The sequence below is a fragment of the Balaenoptera ricei genome, chromosome 16 (genome assembly GCF_028023285.1).
Source record: "Balaenoptera ricei isolate mBalRic1 chromosome 16, mBalRic1.hap2, whole genome shotgun sequence".
Lineage (NCBI taxonomy): Eukaryota > Metazoa > Chordata > Mammalia > Artiodactyla > Balaenopteridae > Balaenoptera > Balaenoptera ricei.
Genome location: NC_082654.1, coordinates 15,429,537 through 15,447,148, shown reverse-complemented (window position 1 = coordinate 15,447,148; position 17,612 = coordinate 15,429,537). Strand labels below are relative to the sequence as shown.

The 17,612-nt window shown below is 35.5% G+C and overlaps 1 protein-coding gene across 7 annotated transcripts in view; it reads left to right on the top strand.

Annotated features, from left to right (window-relative positions):
- The window catches only part of ATRNL1 (attractin like 1), a 721,245-nt gene that overhangs the window by 123,921 nt on the left and 579,712 nt on the right, over positions 1 to 17,612 (top strand). For all 7 annotated transcript variants that reach the window (XR_009497890.1, XR_009497891.1, XM_059899416.1 and 4 more), the window contains exons 11-13: positions 12,265 to 12,349; positions 13,650 to 13,858; positions 14,917 to 15,035. Coding sequence is in view for 5 of the 7 variants with exons in the window: in XM_059899416.1 (XP_059755399.1) it covers positions 12,265 to 12,349; positions 13,650 to 13,858; positions 14,917 to 15,035 (413 nt within the window). In the remaining 2 variants the exon portion in view is untranslated. The remainder of the gene's footprint in view (positions 1 to 12,264; positions 12,350 to 13,649; positions 13,859 to 14,916; positions 15,036 to 17,612) is intronic.

Below are 17,612 nucleotides of genomic sequence, written 5' to 3'. Positions count from 1 at the left end.
ATTGCAGTCAGATGTTAATAATGTAAGAGAGTTTATATTGTAAGAATGGAAAGAGACTATGTGTAAACAAATTATATTAATTTAATTCTGAGCTTTAAGGCATTTGATACCTTCTACATTTTACAGGAAAACTAACCTGTGTTTTACAGAGAATCCTGATCAAGTATTTGAAAACTCAGCAACAGAATTTATCTAACCCAACATTCTGTTTAGTCATTATTGAAAAAGCTGCAAGGGATAAGTGGAACGTGTATTTGCTGCAGCTGCTCCTATGTTTTTCTCTTCTCATTCTGTTGAAAAATCCTGGCAGGTGGGCATATATCAGCAAGCATGAAATGTCCCTATAGTTGCAAAAGTTGCGTACCTCAACTAGCTTTTCATAAGCTTGCAAGTTAAATTCTCTTCTTCCTAAACAATTTTGTGAGTTGAAAACAATTTGCCAGCTATTTTAAGACACTGTAGAGGAATATTCACACTTACTGTATTGTATCAGTCAGTACGGTTTATGTTAGACTGAGGTAACAAACAATCCTGTCACAGTTCTCTGAAAAGCAAACTCTGAGACAGAGTTTAGTGTTCAGGGTACTTACTAGGTCCTTGGATTGAACACCTGTAAAAGGGAGGGCAAGAAGCAGGATTGGGCGAAAAGTAAAAGTCAAGCAGACCTAACATCCTCAGCCAACTCCAGGACAACTCTGGAGTTGAAATGCCCCTCAGAGTTGTCCCTCTTTAGCATAAAACAGGTCTTGGTCGGTCATTGTACGAGGGTCACTCCCAGGACCTTGGGTGCAGAAGCTCTCTGTAGCTAAGGCAGTCTCTGCAGGGGCTGGCAGCTGAATGGTGTCCACTGATAAGTCCTTCCCTGAAGGTGTATTTAGCCAGTGCCTTTCCATGTTCATCACAATTCATTCTTTGGGCCACTTAGCCCACTTCTTCAAATATATTGTTAAACAACTCCTCCAGGATTCCAGTGGGCCTTTCTCCCTGGTGGGAGCCTAGATTATTGCTCTGGCTTTTGTAGCTGGTCTCAGGGCTGCAACTGATATTCACCATGTCCCTCATCCATTGTTTTTTCATGTCCCTTACCCTCAGCTAGCACTTCTTCTGGTCTCTGTGTCTTACCTGGTAGCATGACCCACTCCCTCCCCCTTAGGTATTTGAGCTCCTGATCATCATATACCTTCTAGTCTGGGTTACTGTACTTGCCCATTTACCATCACACTTGGCAAAGGGATACCAAGAAACACCTAAATGGATCACCTGTGTCCCAAATATATTCCCCTGCCCTTATTTGTAACAGCAGTCCCTCCCTTTGATGGTCGGGGCCAATTACCCCTGCCAAGATGCTACTCCTTTTTTGCCTGCTTGCTGGTCCCTTGACACAAGGAGCCTGAAGTACCCAAGCGGCAACTGTAGCTTACAGTTAAATGGTTAATTGCTACTTCTTCTGCCAGAATATTTTTCCCTTTGGGGAATAGGACCTCTAATCCTGCAGAACCCAGAATTGCAGGATGAGGAGCACAAATTTCCCAACCTTGTAACTGAATATGAGGCCACAAGAAGTGGCTTTTACTCCCCGGTTTTTGGACCTATATATTCTTCCTATTGGGGACACAGCACTATTTAAAGGTCTTTAGTTCAGGTGTATCCTGCATCCTGGTGCTTCAGTTGTGCCTGTCAAAATCTCTGTCAGGTTGTGTGGTTTGGGATCCAGTGGATTTCATGGTCATAGGACCATTTCTGTACCTCCTTTTCCGTGAAGTGTGTCTCCTGATTACATGGGATCCCATGCTGGTTAATCAAACATTTCATAATTTCTGAGATAGTTGTGCTGGTTAAGACCCTGTGGGCAGAAAAAGCAAATGCATCCTCAAAATATGTATTCTTGTCATAATGAAATGTTGGCCCATCCAGAGTGGAAGGGGCCCAACGTAGTCAACCTGCCACCAAATGTCCAGTTAGTGTTCTTGGGGAATGGCCTTATCAGGGGATCAGGACTGATATCTTGCTGTCAGGTTGGACATTTAGTGGAAGAGTAACTCCATCAGCTTTTTTCAGAAGGAGCCCATGTTATTGCATTCCTGGATGGCCTCCATCTCTGCCATATGGCTACTTAGTTCATGTGCTCATTTTGTTGGCACCGAGGTGTCCTGCGATAGAGACTGACATTAGCTGTCTCAGTCAATTGTTTACTGGTTGTTTAGCGTCTCTTCCATGTTGGATGCTCTCTGATGGCCTTTAGCTTGTATCACAGAGATCTTCACATTTCATGCTCGTTCAAATATATTCATCCACATGTCTCTACTCTAGGACCTCCTTGTCTCTGATCTTAAATATTTCTGCTTCTAGGCTCCTGATCAGCCAGCTAGGTCATTAACTACTGCTCCTGGGCCATTTCTCTTTCCACACGATGTACATGAGGCACACTTCTCAAAGGCCTACCCAATTGGGAGGCTTTTTCCTTTTCTGCTGTTCTTCCAGGCCACCCCTGAGTGAAGCTGTCTTGTAAGTGATAACCATTTTTGAATTGCGGCCACGTACGAAGCTTACATATTTTCATTTTCCTCTTCTTGTTATCTGGGCACAAAGGATTCCTCATACGGCCATAGCTGTAAGATGCGTGATGGGTGCGGGGGCAGCAGGGGTAGATGGCACTAGGTCTGAGCTACCAGCTCATGCACATTGCTTGTGCACTGTGCTCTTGCTCATGCTTCATCTTGGGTGCAGCTTCCACTTTATGTTCCCGTGATTACTGATGACAGAGACAGCTCATGATAGAAAACTCTGAACACATGGTCACCTAATAACCCATGTCCAGCACTCCATCTCTGCCAGGGCTCAGTAGTGTGGTGGGAATAGAGGTATAAAATTTTCAACTGCAGATGGCATGGCCTTTGACATGTGTGTTGGGTCTGCATTGGAATTCTTTCACAGGGGCTTTCTATATATTCCACATGCTTCTTTTTCTAACAGTGACTCCTCCAATAACTATAGTATCTACTGGGTCATGTGGCCCTAGTTGCAGGGCTGTTTGCAGTGTGTCCTGGACCTGTAGCAGAGCTATTTTCTGCCCTGGCGTGTACTCAGAGCCGGCAGCCTTTGATATTTTCCAGTATATGGGCTTGAACAGTATTCCCAGGAGTGGAATATACAGCCTTCAGAACCCCAAAAGACCTATCAGATGTTCGCTTTCTTCCTTGCAATGGGAGTTGAAAGATGTAATAGTTGGTGTTTCAGTTCAGATGAGCTGTCTCAGAATGCTCTTGACCTCTAGACCCCTAAATAGCTTACTACATGGAAGGTCTCTGAATCTTTGTAGGTTTTATCTTCCACCCTTTGAAGCATATATGTCTTAACAAGGCCTCCACTGCATTAACTGTTCTTGTTCATCTGGCACTATTAGAATGATGCCATTAATGTAGTGGAAACATGAAATGTTCTGCAAGATGTCCAATTGGGCCAAGTGTGTTCTGACAAAAGTTAACATAATCCCAAGGCAAAATTGTGATGTATCCTATTCTATTCCATATGAATGCATACTGCTTTTGGTCCTCTTTTCTGGTAGGGTTAGCAAAGAACACATTTGCCAAATCAGTGGCCATGTTAATCTGCTCTAACAAAGATACACATCTTGCGTGGTGCCTGCAGTTTGGGCTACTACTTGTTAGTGAGCTATTGTCATCTTCCAGGCCTTGTTTAGTTTACAGGGGCCAGATTGGTAATTTAAACAATTTGAGGGGGTACATTATCGAGCATTCTTTACATGCTTCAGGATAATACTAATTAATGCTATTCACTCCCTCTGAAATGCAACATTATTTTAAAACTTATTATATTATCCAGGGGGTAACAGTTCCAGAGGCTTCAACTTGATCTTTTTTTTTTTTTTTTTTTTTTCAACTTGATCTTTTCCACTGTAACAGCCAAGGACCCAACGTTGGGGTGGTTCCATTTGCCAAGAATGTCTATTCCAATTATTAATCTAGGGACTTAGGACATGACCACTACATAGGTCTGCGGACCCACTGGCTCATTTTGAGAAGAACCTTGGCCAGGATGCCATTAATTTCATCATTCCCATATTATCCCTGCTATAAAGAGAGGCCATGATGTGTCAGTGTCAACTCAGACCTTGTGTCCAGCAGTACTTGCAATGTTTGTGGTTGCTTTTTTCTCTAGGCTAGGGTTACCCAATGAAATGACCATTGGTACCTTTGAGGAAGAACTAGGGACACTGTTACCATGTATACTTGCTGTGGTATTACAGGGTCCTTCCTCCTGGGCCCCAGACTTTTAAATGTATCAGCTCTGGATTTAAAAAGTGGCTCAAATCCAGAAATTGAGCAATGAATTATGACTTTTTATTGCAGCATCTGCCATCAGCTTTCTGATCGTTTATCCTTGATTTCTTCTGATGATATAAGTTAGGTAGTACCCTTGTTGGCTGCCCATCTGTTTTACTTCTAGGGATGCTGTGTTCTATTAAACATCTCTATAATTCTCAATAGGTCAGTCCTCTTGACTGACACTTCGATCTTGCTGCTTATTACAGTAATGGCTCTCTACTTGGATTGGATTCTGATGGTTAAGTGTCACCAGCTGGCCTCTATTCTCCTATTGTCTCCATCGCTGAGCACAGTTCTGTTACAGTTTTTCATACCATCAGCTTTGGTCTATGAAGGAAAGCCACCGCTTTCTCAGTGATGCCAGTATCCCTCTCACCATCACATTCTTCATGGCTTCGGTAAATGACATACGTTCTGGCCCTGCTGTAGGTAAAACGACCTGGTGGGTTTTCTGATGTTATACAGTATATCATGATAGAAAACTCTGAGCACATGGTCACTTAATAATACATGTGAAGCACTCCATCTCTGCCAGGGCTCAATAACATGACAAGACTAGAGGTATAAAAATTTCCACTGCATATGGCATGGCCTTTGGCAGGTGTGTAGGGTCTGCACTGGGATTATTTCACAGGGGCTTTCTATATATTACACATGCTGCTTTTTCCAACAGTGACAGCACCACTTTCCTAGACTTAACCCCTGCTTTTAGTGTTTGCTATGACAATTCTGGCATTTAGACTGTATTTTTCCATGTTTCTAGGAGTCATCTTTTTTTCCCCCAGCTTTACTGAGGTGTAATTGATAAAATTGTAAGATATTTAAAGTGTACATTCTGATGATTTGATATAAATATACATTGTGAAAGGATCCCCCCACATCTAGTTCATTAGCACATCCATCATTACCTCACATGTTCATCTTTTTTCTTTTTGGTGAAAACACTTACGTTCTACTCAGCAAATTTCAGTTGTACAATATTGGGTTAGCAACTGTTGTCACCAAGTATACATTAGATCCTCAGACCTTATTCATCTTATAGCTGAAAGTTTGTACCCTTTCCTCAACCTCTCCCTATTTCCCCCATACCTGGAAACCACTTTTCTACTCTGTGTTTCTATGAGTTTGACTTTGTTTTTTTTTTAAGTTTTCACATGTAAGTGATACCATTTGTTATTTGTCTTTTTCTGTCTGGCTTATTTCTCTTAGCATAATACCCTCAAGCTCCATACATGTTGTTACAAACAGCAGGATTTCCTTCTTTCAAATGACTGAATAATATTCCATTGTATATATATACCACATCTTTATCCATTCATTTATTGCCGGACACTTAGGTTGTTTCTGTATCTTGGCTATTGTGAATAATGCTGCAATGAACATGGGAGTGCAGATATCTCTTTGTTATCCTGTTTACATTTCCTTTGGGTATATACCCAGAAGTGGGATTGGTGGATCATGTGGCAGTTCGATTTTTAGTTTTTTGAGGAACTTCCATATTGTTTTCCATAGTCGCTTTACCAATTTCCATTCCCACTGACAGTGCACCCGGGTTCCCTTTTCTCCACATCTTTGCTAACATTTGCCACCTCTGGCCTTTTTGGTGATATCCATTCTATGAGGTGTAAGGTGATATCTCATTGTGGTTTTGATTTGCATTTCCCTGATGAGTAGGGATGCTGAGTACCTTTTCATGTACATGTTGCCCATTTGTGTGTCTTCTTTGGAAAAATATCTCTTCAATTCCTCTACCTGTTTTTTAATCATGTTGTTTGGGTATTTTTGCTATTGAGTTGTGTGATTTCTTTATATATTTTGGATATTAACCCCTTATCAGATATATGATTTACAAATATTTTCTCCCATTCAGTAGTAGGTTACTTTTTCATTTTGTTGATGGTTTCCTTTGCTGTGTATAGGAGTCATCTTAATAGTGAGCTCACACCATCTCCCAGGGTTCTTATAAGGGGATAAATCCTAAATCCTGCATCTTGGAGAGTGCTTTTAAATAAATAAATAATTTTTTCCTAATCCAATGTAAGGTTCTGATGCTTTTGATCAAACTCCCTTCAGAATCTAGAACCGTGTGTATTCCCCCCAACTTCTGCCAATATATGCTATCTAGGTCTTACAGATCCTTTGAGATGTAGTCCCTTTCTGTTCTTAGCAGTCCCAGAATGTAACAGGCTGCGTTATGCTGAGCCAAGTTATAGACCCAGTGACCAATAGGGAAGGTGTGAGCAGATTCTGAGCTAGGGTACAGGTGTTACTGGAGGGAAGCTGCTGCACTGGGTTCAGAGCAAGGGTAGAGTACTGTCTCTCAGTACAGTAAGGTAGACCACTTCTGCAGTTTCAGAAGATTCAGGAAAATTTGGGAATGCAAAATTGGGGGAGATTTTCAGGGCATCAACTCAGATGTTCCCATCCCATGTGTCAGGGTCTTATTCTTAACACCAATAAAAGGTTATTTTTCACCCATGGTACATACATGTCTAGTGTTGGTGGGGAGGGCAGATTTGCTTACTGTCATCACTTAGGGACCAAGGCTAAATTGCATTTTCTTTCATTGGTAATTAAATGGTTCCATCCAGAAATACAATTATCACTTTAGCTTGCATTTCCTTGACTAAAACAAGTCATATTGTCACATCCAACTTCTAAGGAGTGTGGGAGTATCATTTTGCCTAGGCCTTAAGGACGACAACTGGAATATTTGTTGAGCAGCACCAAAGTCTATCACAAATATTGTGTGTAATTATTTTTGAACGTTTAGTATAATTGGAGGTTATGTCCTGGAGATAGTAATAAAGCCTTCACCTCCTACGACCACATATATTAAAAGGCAAAGAACTTCTTGAAGTAGAATTGGGTCGTATTATTATTTGTCTGAGTTAATTGCTCTTAATGTATAATTTTTTTTTATTACTGTACTGTAATGTTTTTCTTCTGCAGGGACTTGTGTACTTTTTTTAAAAACTGTATTATCGTGTTTTTATTTTCAAGAAGTTAATGTTTATATCAAAAAGGATATTTTGATGGTGTGATGAGGCAGTATAACGTAAAGAAGTTAAGGAGATCTGGTTTTGATTTGACTTTACTATTTAATGACTTTAAGGAAGTTACCTAACTTCTAAAGACTCTTTTCCTTATTTAAAACATGGTGACAAAAATATTTACTCCTCAGAGTTGTTTTGAGAGTTAAATATTTTATAGCATTGATAAGCAATTAGCATGTTATTTTTATTAGGTAAAGGTCATGGCCGCCACTTACTTTAGGAATCTTTACCTATTTAAAAAGACTATAAAAGGTTTGATGAATTCTTCAGTTAATTTTATATAATATTATAATAGTAATTAAAAATGTTTTTTAACTATTAGAAGCAACTATGTGCTTTTCAATTTCGGGCTTCCATAGCCCATAGATAGGGAGGAGGAGACTTTCCTGTGATGAGCCTTGTGGGATTATTTGCTTTTAAACTTTGCATATATATATCTTTAGTTAAAAACAAGTGGAATAAAAACAAACCACAGCAGTACAGAAGTCAAATGAGACACAAATTAGTGGGTCAGGGATAAATGCTCAAAAAATGGTTCTGGGCAATTGGTATATGGAAATATACTGAGAAAAATCTGGGAAATATTGTATATGGGGAAAATTAAGTTAGATCCATGCAACAAATGCAAAAATAACTTCCAACTGGATTGAAGATCAGAATAGTAAGAGCCAAACTGTACATCCTTTGAAGAAAATTAGAGATTATCTTTACAATCTTGAGTTAAGAATAAAAAGCACAAATCACAAGGAAAACAATAAATTTTTTTAAATAGATCTTTATTGGAGTATAATTGCTTCACAATACTATGTTAGTTTCTGTTGCACAGCAAAGCGAATCAGCCATGTGCATACACATGTCCCCATATCCTTCTTGCGTCTCCCTCCCACCCTCCCTATCCCACCCCTCTAGGTCATCGCAAAGCACCGAGCCGATCTCCCTGTGCTATGCTGCTGCTTCCCACCAGCCAACTGTTTTACATTCGGTAGTGTACATATGTCGATGCTGCTCTCACTTTGTCCCAGCTTTGCCCTTCCACCCCATGTCCTCAAGTCCATTTTCTATGTCTGCCTCTTTATTCCTGCCCTGCAACTAGGTTCATCAGTACCATTTTTTTTTTTTTTTTTTTAGATTCTGTATATATGCGTTAGCATACGGTATTTGCTTTTCTCTTTCTGACTTACTTCACTCTGTGTGACAGACTCTAGGTCCATCCACCTCACTAAAATAACTCAATTTCGTTTCTTTTTATGGCTGAGTAATATTCCATTGTATATATGTGCCACATTTTCTTTATCCATTCATCTGTCAGGCATTTAGGTTGGTTCCATGTCCAGGCTATTGTAAATAGTGCTGCAGTGAACATTGTGGTACATGTCTCTTTTTGAATTATGGTGGAAAACAATAAATTTGACCAAGTTAATGTACAGGCTTTTTGGTGAAGATATAGTTCTCCAAAGAAGATATACAAATATCCCAATAAGGACATAAAAAGACGCCCAACATCACTAATCATTAGGGAATTGCCAATCAAAACCACAGTGAGATACCACTTCACACCCATTAGGATGGCTATTATCAAGAAATAGAAAATAACAAGTGTTGACGAGGATGTGGAGAAATTGGAACCCTTGTGCACTGCTAGGGGGAATGTAAAATGATGTGGCCACTATAGGACAGAGTATAGAGGTTCCTCAAAAAGTTAAACATAATTACCATATGATCCAGCAATTCTGCTTCTGGGTATACACACAAGAGAATTGAAATCAGGGGCAGGAACAGATATCTGTACACCCATGTTCCTAGCAGCATTATTCACAATAGCCAAAATCTGGAAACAACCTACATATCCATATATGGATGAATGGATAAAGAAAATGTCGTATATACATACAATGGAAATTATTCAGGGTTTAGAAAGGAAGGAAATTCTGACACATGCTACAGCACAGATGAACTTGGAATACATGCTTAGGGAAATAAGCCAGTCACAAAAGGACAAATACTGTATGAATTCCTTCATTTGAGGTGCTTAGAATAGTCAAATTTATAGACAAAAAAGTAGAATAGTGGTTACCATGGGCTGGGGAGAGAGGGGAATAGGTAGTTATTATTTAATGGGTACAGAGTTTTAGTTTTGCAAGATGAAGAAAACCCTGGAGATGGATGGTGATGATGGTGCACAACAATGCGAATGTACTTAATGTCACTGAACTGTTCACTTAAAAATGGTTGAAAAACCAAAAAACAACTCAATAGGTTGAACAAAATAAGCAAGGTGGAGAAGAATCCATAGTTTGATACCATTTATATTGTTTTATAACCTACAAAAATACTCTATATAGATCATAAATATGGGAACATTGATAAACCAATATAGGATAGTGGTTGTGTCCAAAGACAGAAGACATAAAGCAGTTGAATTTGAGAGGGAGTACACAGGGAGCCTCGATCATATCTGTAATATTTTCTTTCTTTAGAAAGTCTACAGTAAACGTGGTAAAATATTGGGTTTGATAGATCTGGGTAGTGGTATATAGGTGTTTATAGTAACATTCTTTAGACTATTCTGTGTGCTTAAAAATTTTTCTTTTTCCCTAAAGAGAGTATAGAGTTACAAGAAATCTTCAAAAGGCCTAATTTTTAGTAAATGCTGGCCTTTATTCTCTCAGTTCTTTTTCCTGACTCACTTCTTAAATGGTTTTTCTGAGCATTTTCCCTGGTTCTCATCTTGGAAATCTGCTTTTCTTCCCTCCTTCTGCTGATTTGTTTTGGATGCTGGGCCAAATTACTTATTCTTTAGTCCTGGATAGGCTCAGATTGTTGGGTCACATTCTTTTCTGGACTCCACATGTCCCAAAGATGATTCTTCTTTGGAGATTTTTATAATAAACTGGTTTCTGGAAGTCCTAATTTCTGGAAGTTCTACTCTTTCATCTGACTCTTTTCTGTTTCATTTCTTTGACGCACATTCAGGTTTCTAATTCTGTTGTTGGAACACACAATATTCAACACACAATTTATGAATCAGTGGCCATGTGGTGTGTGTGTGTGTGTGTGTGTGTGTGTGTGTGTGTGTTTGTGTTGGGTTTTGGTGGAATGATTAAAATCTGTCTGCCCTAACTCATTATCTGTCTCTAACATTTTCATCTGTTTCTTTGTCAAAGTCTGTGCCTTTTACAGGTCACCCCTTCTCTCCAAATGGGAATGATCTTTCAGAATCCATTCAATATACTTTTATAACATCAGGCATTCATAAACATAATTTATAGAAAAACAAAGGTAATCTAATGGGCCTTAAGGACATTGCTTAACTTCTCCTAGGTCTCATTTTTCATTTCTGGCATATGGTGATACCTGCTCAATCAGCCTCATTGGATTCTTATACAGACTATTTTAAGTTATATAGATGAAAGCACTTTGGAAGTTTTATATTACTGCATGCATATAATGTACACTTAAGAAATGTACATTTCTTAAGTGAACTCTAACGCATAAAATTGGTAGACTATGAATATTATGTGTAGGCCTTTATAATAGTAGTTCTCAAAATGTGATCTTCAGAGCCTTGGCTCCTGGAAATGTTAATAGGTGTTATGTGAAAAGTGCTTCTATGGATAAAACATTGGGAAAACACTGGGATTAGTAGAGTTAGGCTTCTATGCTTTTGTACTCTCTCTTTTGAGAGTATTTAATAGGTTCATGTACTTTGTGAACTGAAGAGAGAGATTATATCAACTAAGGAATACCCCTTTTGGGGTGGATTTGTGAACCTCAGAATACACTGTGGGAGATATAACTCAAGATATATTTTATTGCTCTCAGTCTTCCATTTTAATGTTCTAAACTATGGTTTTGGTTTTTGTGATTCCTTTGATCTTTACTAGTAATAATATTGAATTAAAGCCAAATTTATTATTTCATTTCTAGTGTAATAGACATGATTACTTATATAAGAGAACAAGTAATTCATTACAACTAATTGTATTTGAGATTATTTTCTTGTTTCAGAAGGGCTTCTAAGTTACCAAAAAATGAAATAAATTTGTTTTAAACCTTGTTACATCTATGTGCTTGTATTAAATACCAAGGCCTGCTTTTAGATATGCCATGTCTAAGAGGATAAAATCTAAAACACTGTCCTGAGAATGTTTCTAGTCACTGAATACTGAATTATTTGACATCTCAAAATCTCTATTAACATATGTGTCGATTCTGAGGCTATATTTAAATGATAAACAGTTTTCTTTAATCATTTTTCTTTCCATAGTCTTTATGTAGCTCATGAATTATTTAGGGTTTTTTTTTTTCATTTTTTTCTATTTTTTGCAACTAAAGCTCTTCTCCTTTACATAAAATGAAAACTATTCCTTTGAAATATCGAATCATTAAACTGATTTAAATATTTTATTTTGATGATTCCATTTTTAGGCATTCTTTCATTGAGTATTATATATTCCATTTAATTTTGCATGCATGCATGGAAAATTTGATTTAGTGATTTAACTTTCTGATAGGTTTGCCCAATATTGACATTCATGAATTTTACTATATGATTCTTGGTTTATTTAATAAAATATGTCATTGAAATTATCCTCCAATATAAAGTTCATCTAATTTTTTTCCTTTGATTTCTTTACTCTCATACATGTAAAATTATTTGTGAGAATTTTAGGCAGAAGTTATTTTTATTTAAGGAATAATGCTAGTTGAGTAATGATACTAAATTGTAGGTCATGGAAAATTAATGAAAGGCTTCCTAATTTTAAGTATTGTATCTTTATTTGGCCAATGATTATTTTATAGTATTTGTCTTAAATAGTTCTTTTATTTCATTTTTTGTTTTGCTGTTTTCCTTTTCCTAGCTTGTGATGAATGGAAAATATTACCGAAACCAAACCTTCATAGAGATGTCAACAGATTTGGACACTCTGCAGTTGTCATTAATGGGTAAAAGAAGCACATTTATCAGTCATACTACCCACATATTTTGTTATTCTTTAAAAAAATTATTGTTTGTACTTAATGACATTGGATTTTATATATCCCTGTAATACCGCGGAATGAATTTTGCTTCATTAACCATATCCTTCATTTCTTTTTTGTTTAAATTTATTTAAGGGGCAGGGGAGTATCAAAGGAAGGGTGCTGAGATAGAACTTCAGATACTCTTTTAAAAAGTCATGCTGCCTTCTTTCCTTTTTCCAGAGATCAGATCATGAATGACTTCCTTAAAAAAGATCAGACTGAAGTGATAGAAAGGCTAGCCACATATTTCTTTTGAGGAGAGCAAGGGAAGTGAGAAGAATTAGATTCTCATTTTGGTTCTGTCATAACTGAATGTGTGACTTTTGACAAGTCTCTTAACCTCTCTGGCCTTTAAGACTGCTATATCCACTGGGAGTTTGGACTGGATGATCATTAAGTTACCTTCATCCTTTAAGTTATTATGATTTTGCTATTTCTATAGCAAAAGTTCGTTAATGTGGACTTGTGACAGTAAACAATATGCTAGATCATTCATTCATTAGCTTAAAATTTGTAATTCATGATGACATTTTTCATAAGTTCATTTTATTACTACCTTATTCTAATTATATAAAAATTCTCCAATATAATACTAAAAGTAGTCAGAACTTAATCACAATGAAGCTGTGTAACTGATATCAGTTAGCTTTTGAAACTGAAATAAATGAAATTCAGAGCGTAAACATAAAACCTCTGGGCGTCTCTGTTGAAAACTGCATTTTGGTTGATTTTTATTTTACTTTTTTTAAATAATAAAAGATATTCTTGAAGCATTTTCTGATCTTTTCCATTCATTGTGTTAATAATATTTTTAGAAACAAAAATTAGGCTGTTTTGAGGGCATGTCAAATTTTTTGGCATTGGTAGTATTAATTCAGTAATCATCTCGGCTTTTCAAATTGAAACTTTGAAAATCTTTTTGATAATTTTACTCTTGGTCTTTTTATTTTATAAGAGAATAGTAAAACACTATATGAAGAACTCTATTATCTAATTTCTAAATTCTTTGTATTCAAAAATTATAATTCTATATAGCATTTCTAAAGTGTCTAAAGTGTATCTTATTATAGTATATTCAGCTACTTTATATTTCTAAAAAATTGTTTCCTAACTAGATAAGATAATGTAAAATGTGTATTTAAATTTATTTTTAAAACTAATACATTAGACAGACACTTTTCATAATATTGTTTCATTAAGATTCTTATTTTGTCTCTAATAGGTCCATGTATATATTTGGAGGATTTTCTAGTGTACTCCTTAATGATATACTTGTATACAAGCCTCCAAATTGCAAGGCTTTCAGAGATGAAGAACTTTGTAAAAATGCTGGTCCAGGGATAAAATGTATTTGGAATAAAAATCACTGTGAATCTTGGGAGTCTGGGAATACTAATAATATTCTTAGAGCAAAGTGCCCTCTGAAAACAGGTAAAAATTTTTTTACTTTCTTATATTTGGAACAAAGCTTCTCTGTTTGGCTAGAAATGGAAATGCATTCTGCTTGTAAGAATTACCTTAGTAGCTTTCAGAAATTAAAAACTCATAATCCTCTAATTAGGAATTCTAATGTTTGAATTTAGCAGTGATTAATGTTTGAATTTAGCAGTGATTAGTAATTTAATATCTTTATTAGCTATTTTTAGTTTTCTTTTTTGAATTCTGTATGTAATATTTATATATCAATTTGTATATGTAACATGGCCATATATATGAATTATTTTCATATGTAAGTAAAAAATGCTTTCAAATACACCCTTTCTAAGATATACTGTATGCTTCAAAGAAATAAAATGAAGTAATTTATTCTGCATTTGGTAGTTTTTTTTCTTTCTGAATTATTGCCAAGGCAGACCATAAAGTTAAAAATTTTCTAGAATTTTGATGAGTTTTGTTATAATTTAATATTTCTTATAAAATATTGAATAAATAAATCAAACTTATGAATAATTACTAGTAAGTATTTATTTATGAAGAATGATTTGGATAAAAATTGTTCAATTTTCTTTAAATGAGTGGGGCTCTTATACATTTTTGGTGCTACAATTAACAAATCAAGCTTTGCTAATCAAGTCATGTCTCTAAATATCTTTATGAAGAATAATAAGCAATGAGTATTTGTTATAATGTTTTCTTTTAGATATATAGTAATACATTTTGTTTAGTAAAATACCTCTAAATCTTTTTCTCCCTCCATAATGTGTAAATTTTAATTAATTAATTAATTTATTTATTTTAATGTGTAAATTTTAAATAGCTGTAGGATCCTGGTAGACTGAATAAAGATGAGTCTAGGAGGTATCTAAATCCCTTTAAATCCAATTAAATTACAAAACTGAGTTCATATTGAAGAACTTATTTTGATATTGATGGTTATATTTACGGTTTAAAAATGTCTTAGTGATTCTTAACAGACGTTAAAAATATGTGAATTAAGACGTGTGACATTTTCTTTTTCATCCTGATGTGTTCTCCCGTTTGTATCACAGCTGCTTCTGATGACAGATGTTACAGATATGCAGATTGTGCCAGCTGTACTGCCAATACAAATGGGTGCCAGTGGTGCGATGACAAGAAATGCATTTCATCAAACAGTAACTGCAGTATGGTTAGTATTTATGGGTAAATGATGTTGTAGCTAACATGCTACTTGATAATCATTAGCTTACCATTTAGTAACACTGTACAAAATAGCACTTTCCGTATCAAGATATTTAGAATAGGGAAGGGGGAAGGGCAAAATAGGGGTATGAGATTAAAAGATACAAACTACTATGTATAAAATTGATAAGCAACAAGGATATATTGTACAGCACAGGGAATTATAGCCATTGTTTTGTAATAATGTTAAATGGAGTATATAATCTTTAAAAATGTTGAATCACTATGTTGCACACCTGAAACTAATTCAATATGGTAAACCAACTATACTTCAAAAAAAAAAAGACATTTAGAAAATATGTAGGAAATCACCTACTTCTTGGTATGTTGTAAATTCAGCTTGTAGTTTCTTGCTCATATTTGTCAGTCTAGATTTCCATTTTGAATCCGGAAACTTTTACTTCTTTTCATAAATAAGGTTGGGAAAATCCTTTCAAAAATTTTTTTTAAAAAAAGACTGTAGCTATAAACACTATCTTCTGTGCTGATGAAAATGGGATTATATAAGGATTATATTATATAAGTAAGTCATTTCCGTGAGATTCTTGTCAGACATGCATTAATAGTGGTGTGGTTTAGGTTTTGTTTATATACTTTGTGTGCAAGTTTAATCTGAAGTATTGACAGTGGTAGTTTTCCTTTTATCTGTCTTTAGATCTTTGGTTCTCTTAGGCAATATTGTCCCCCGGAGGGACATTTGGCAATGTGTGTTTTTTGGGTTGTCACAGCTGTGGGGCTGCTACTGGCATCTACTATGGAGAAAGCCAGGGATGCTGGTAAACATCCTACAGTGAATGAACAGCCCTCCCACAAAAAATAATTATCGGGCTCAAAATTTCACTAGTGATGAGGTTGAGACCCTATTATAGATAAGAGTATTGAAAAAATTATAAAATTAATATTGATGATAGATTAAAATGGATTAAGAGCAGCAAAAATTAACCTTTTAAGTGGGTAGCATCAAAATGTCTCATATATTTTAGAAGATGTCAACAAGTTGAAGGAAAAAAATTTTAAAGTATTAACAATTATGTTTAGTAGGGTCAAAGATTCTCTTATTGGAGTATAGCTTAAATAACTAAATAGTGTGCATACAGATTTTCAACTAAATGCATATTATTTTTTCTTTTTTCTGAATTTTTATTAAGAAAACTATCCACTTGTTTTCCAAGATACCAGGCAGAAGTAAAAGGTAAAGAAAAGGGAATTTGAAAACTAAGTAAAAAGTTTTTATTTTATCATCTAAAATTTTTCTTTAGTAACCAGTCATATTTCAAAATACTTAGTTATATGATTCTATTCTAAAATAATATTTAAAACTTAAAATGAAGGAAAATTTTGAATTATTGACTAATCAAATTGCACCCTTTTGTTTTCATACATATTGTGTTGGTGTATACTTTTTAGTGATATGAATTGCTGTAATGATAATAGATAATTTTATTTGAGTTTTAATGTTAATATGACATGACTCACTTTGAAAATTTGAATTACTTTTTTATATTTGCATAATATTCATCTAATGGGAGTTATATTAGTGAATAATGTGGAAGTAGGAGCTAAGTAAAACAAAATATAGGAATAAGGGACTAAAATGGAGAATGTTATTAGATAAAAATTACAAGCAGATTTTACTTAAAGCTTTGTTCAGTAACTGAGTTAATTTGTGTTTAGACATTTACACTATATGAAAATACACATATCTCAAAAATTGTATTATGCACATTGTTATCAAGTGTTCATTTTTAAAAGTGGCCTTTTGCTTTACAGTTTATTTTTGATAATGATGTGTTAACAAGGAAAGTACTGGGTGAGATAGTATAAGTGAGCAGATGGTACTCACTTGTAATTTAGACTTTGATGTAATGTGTCTTTTGGACGGTTTTATCAGAATGTCTGATGATTAAGCTAAACCAAATGCTAATGGATACAGAAAGGTCTGAGATTTTAGTGTAAATGATGTCCACTGAGATTCTATTTCATTATTTAGTCATATTTACTGCAAGTTGCATATTTTGTGCTCTAATAGCTCCAATAACCTTACTTCTTATAGATTTTCATTTTAAATTTACATCTAAATATATTAGGATGAAGATGAGTAGAGTAATGGTTATGCTTCATAGTCTGTTTACTAATGTGCATCTGGTTCATTAGGACAAAAAATGCCAGCCATGTTTCAAAGTAACAGTCAGCTTTCTTCCATCATTGAATAAATTGGCCCTGTGTGTGACTGAAATATAATTTCATCTATTGTACTGTTTCAGTATCAATACATGATTATACTGTTCTTTTTTTTTTTTTTAATAAATTTATTTTTGGCTACAGTGGGTCTTCGTTGCTGTGCACGGGCTTTCTCTAGTTGCGGCGAGCAGTGGCTACTCTTTGTTGTGCTGCGTGTGCTTCTCATTGCAGTGGCTTCTCTTGTTGCAGAGCACGGGCTCTGGGTGCACGGGCTTCAGTAGTTGTGGCATGCAGGCTTATTAGTTGTGGCTCACGGGCTAAGAGCGCAGGCTCGGTAGTTGCG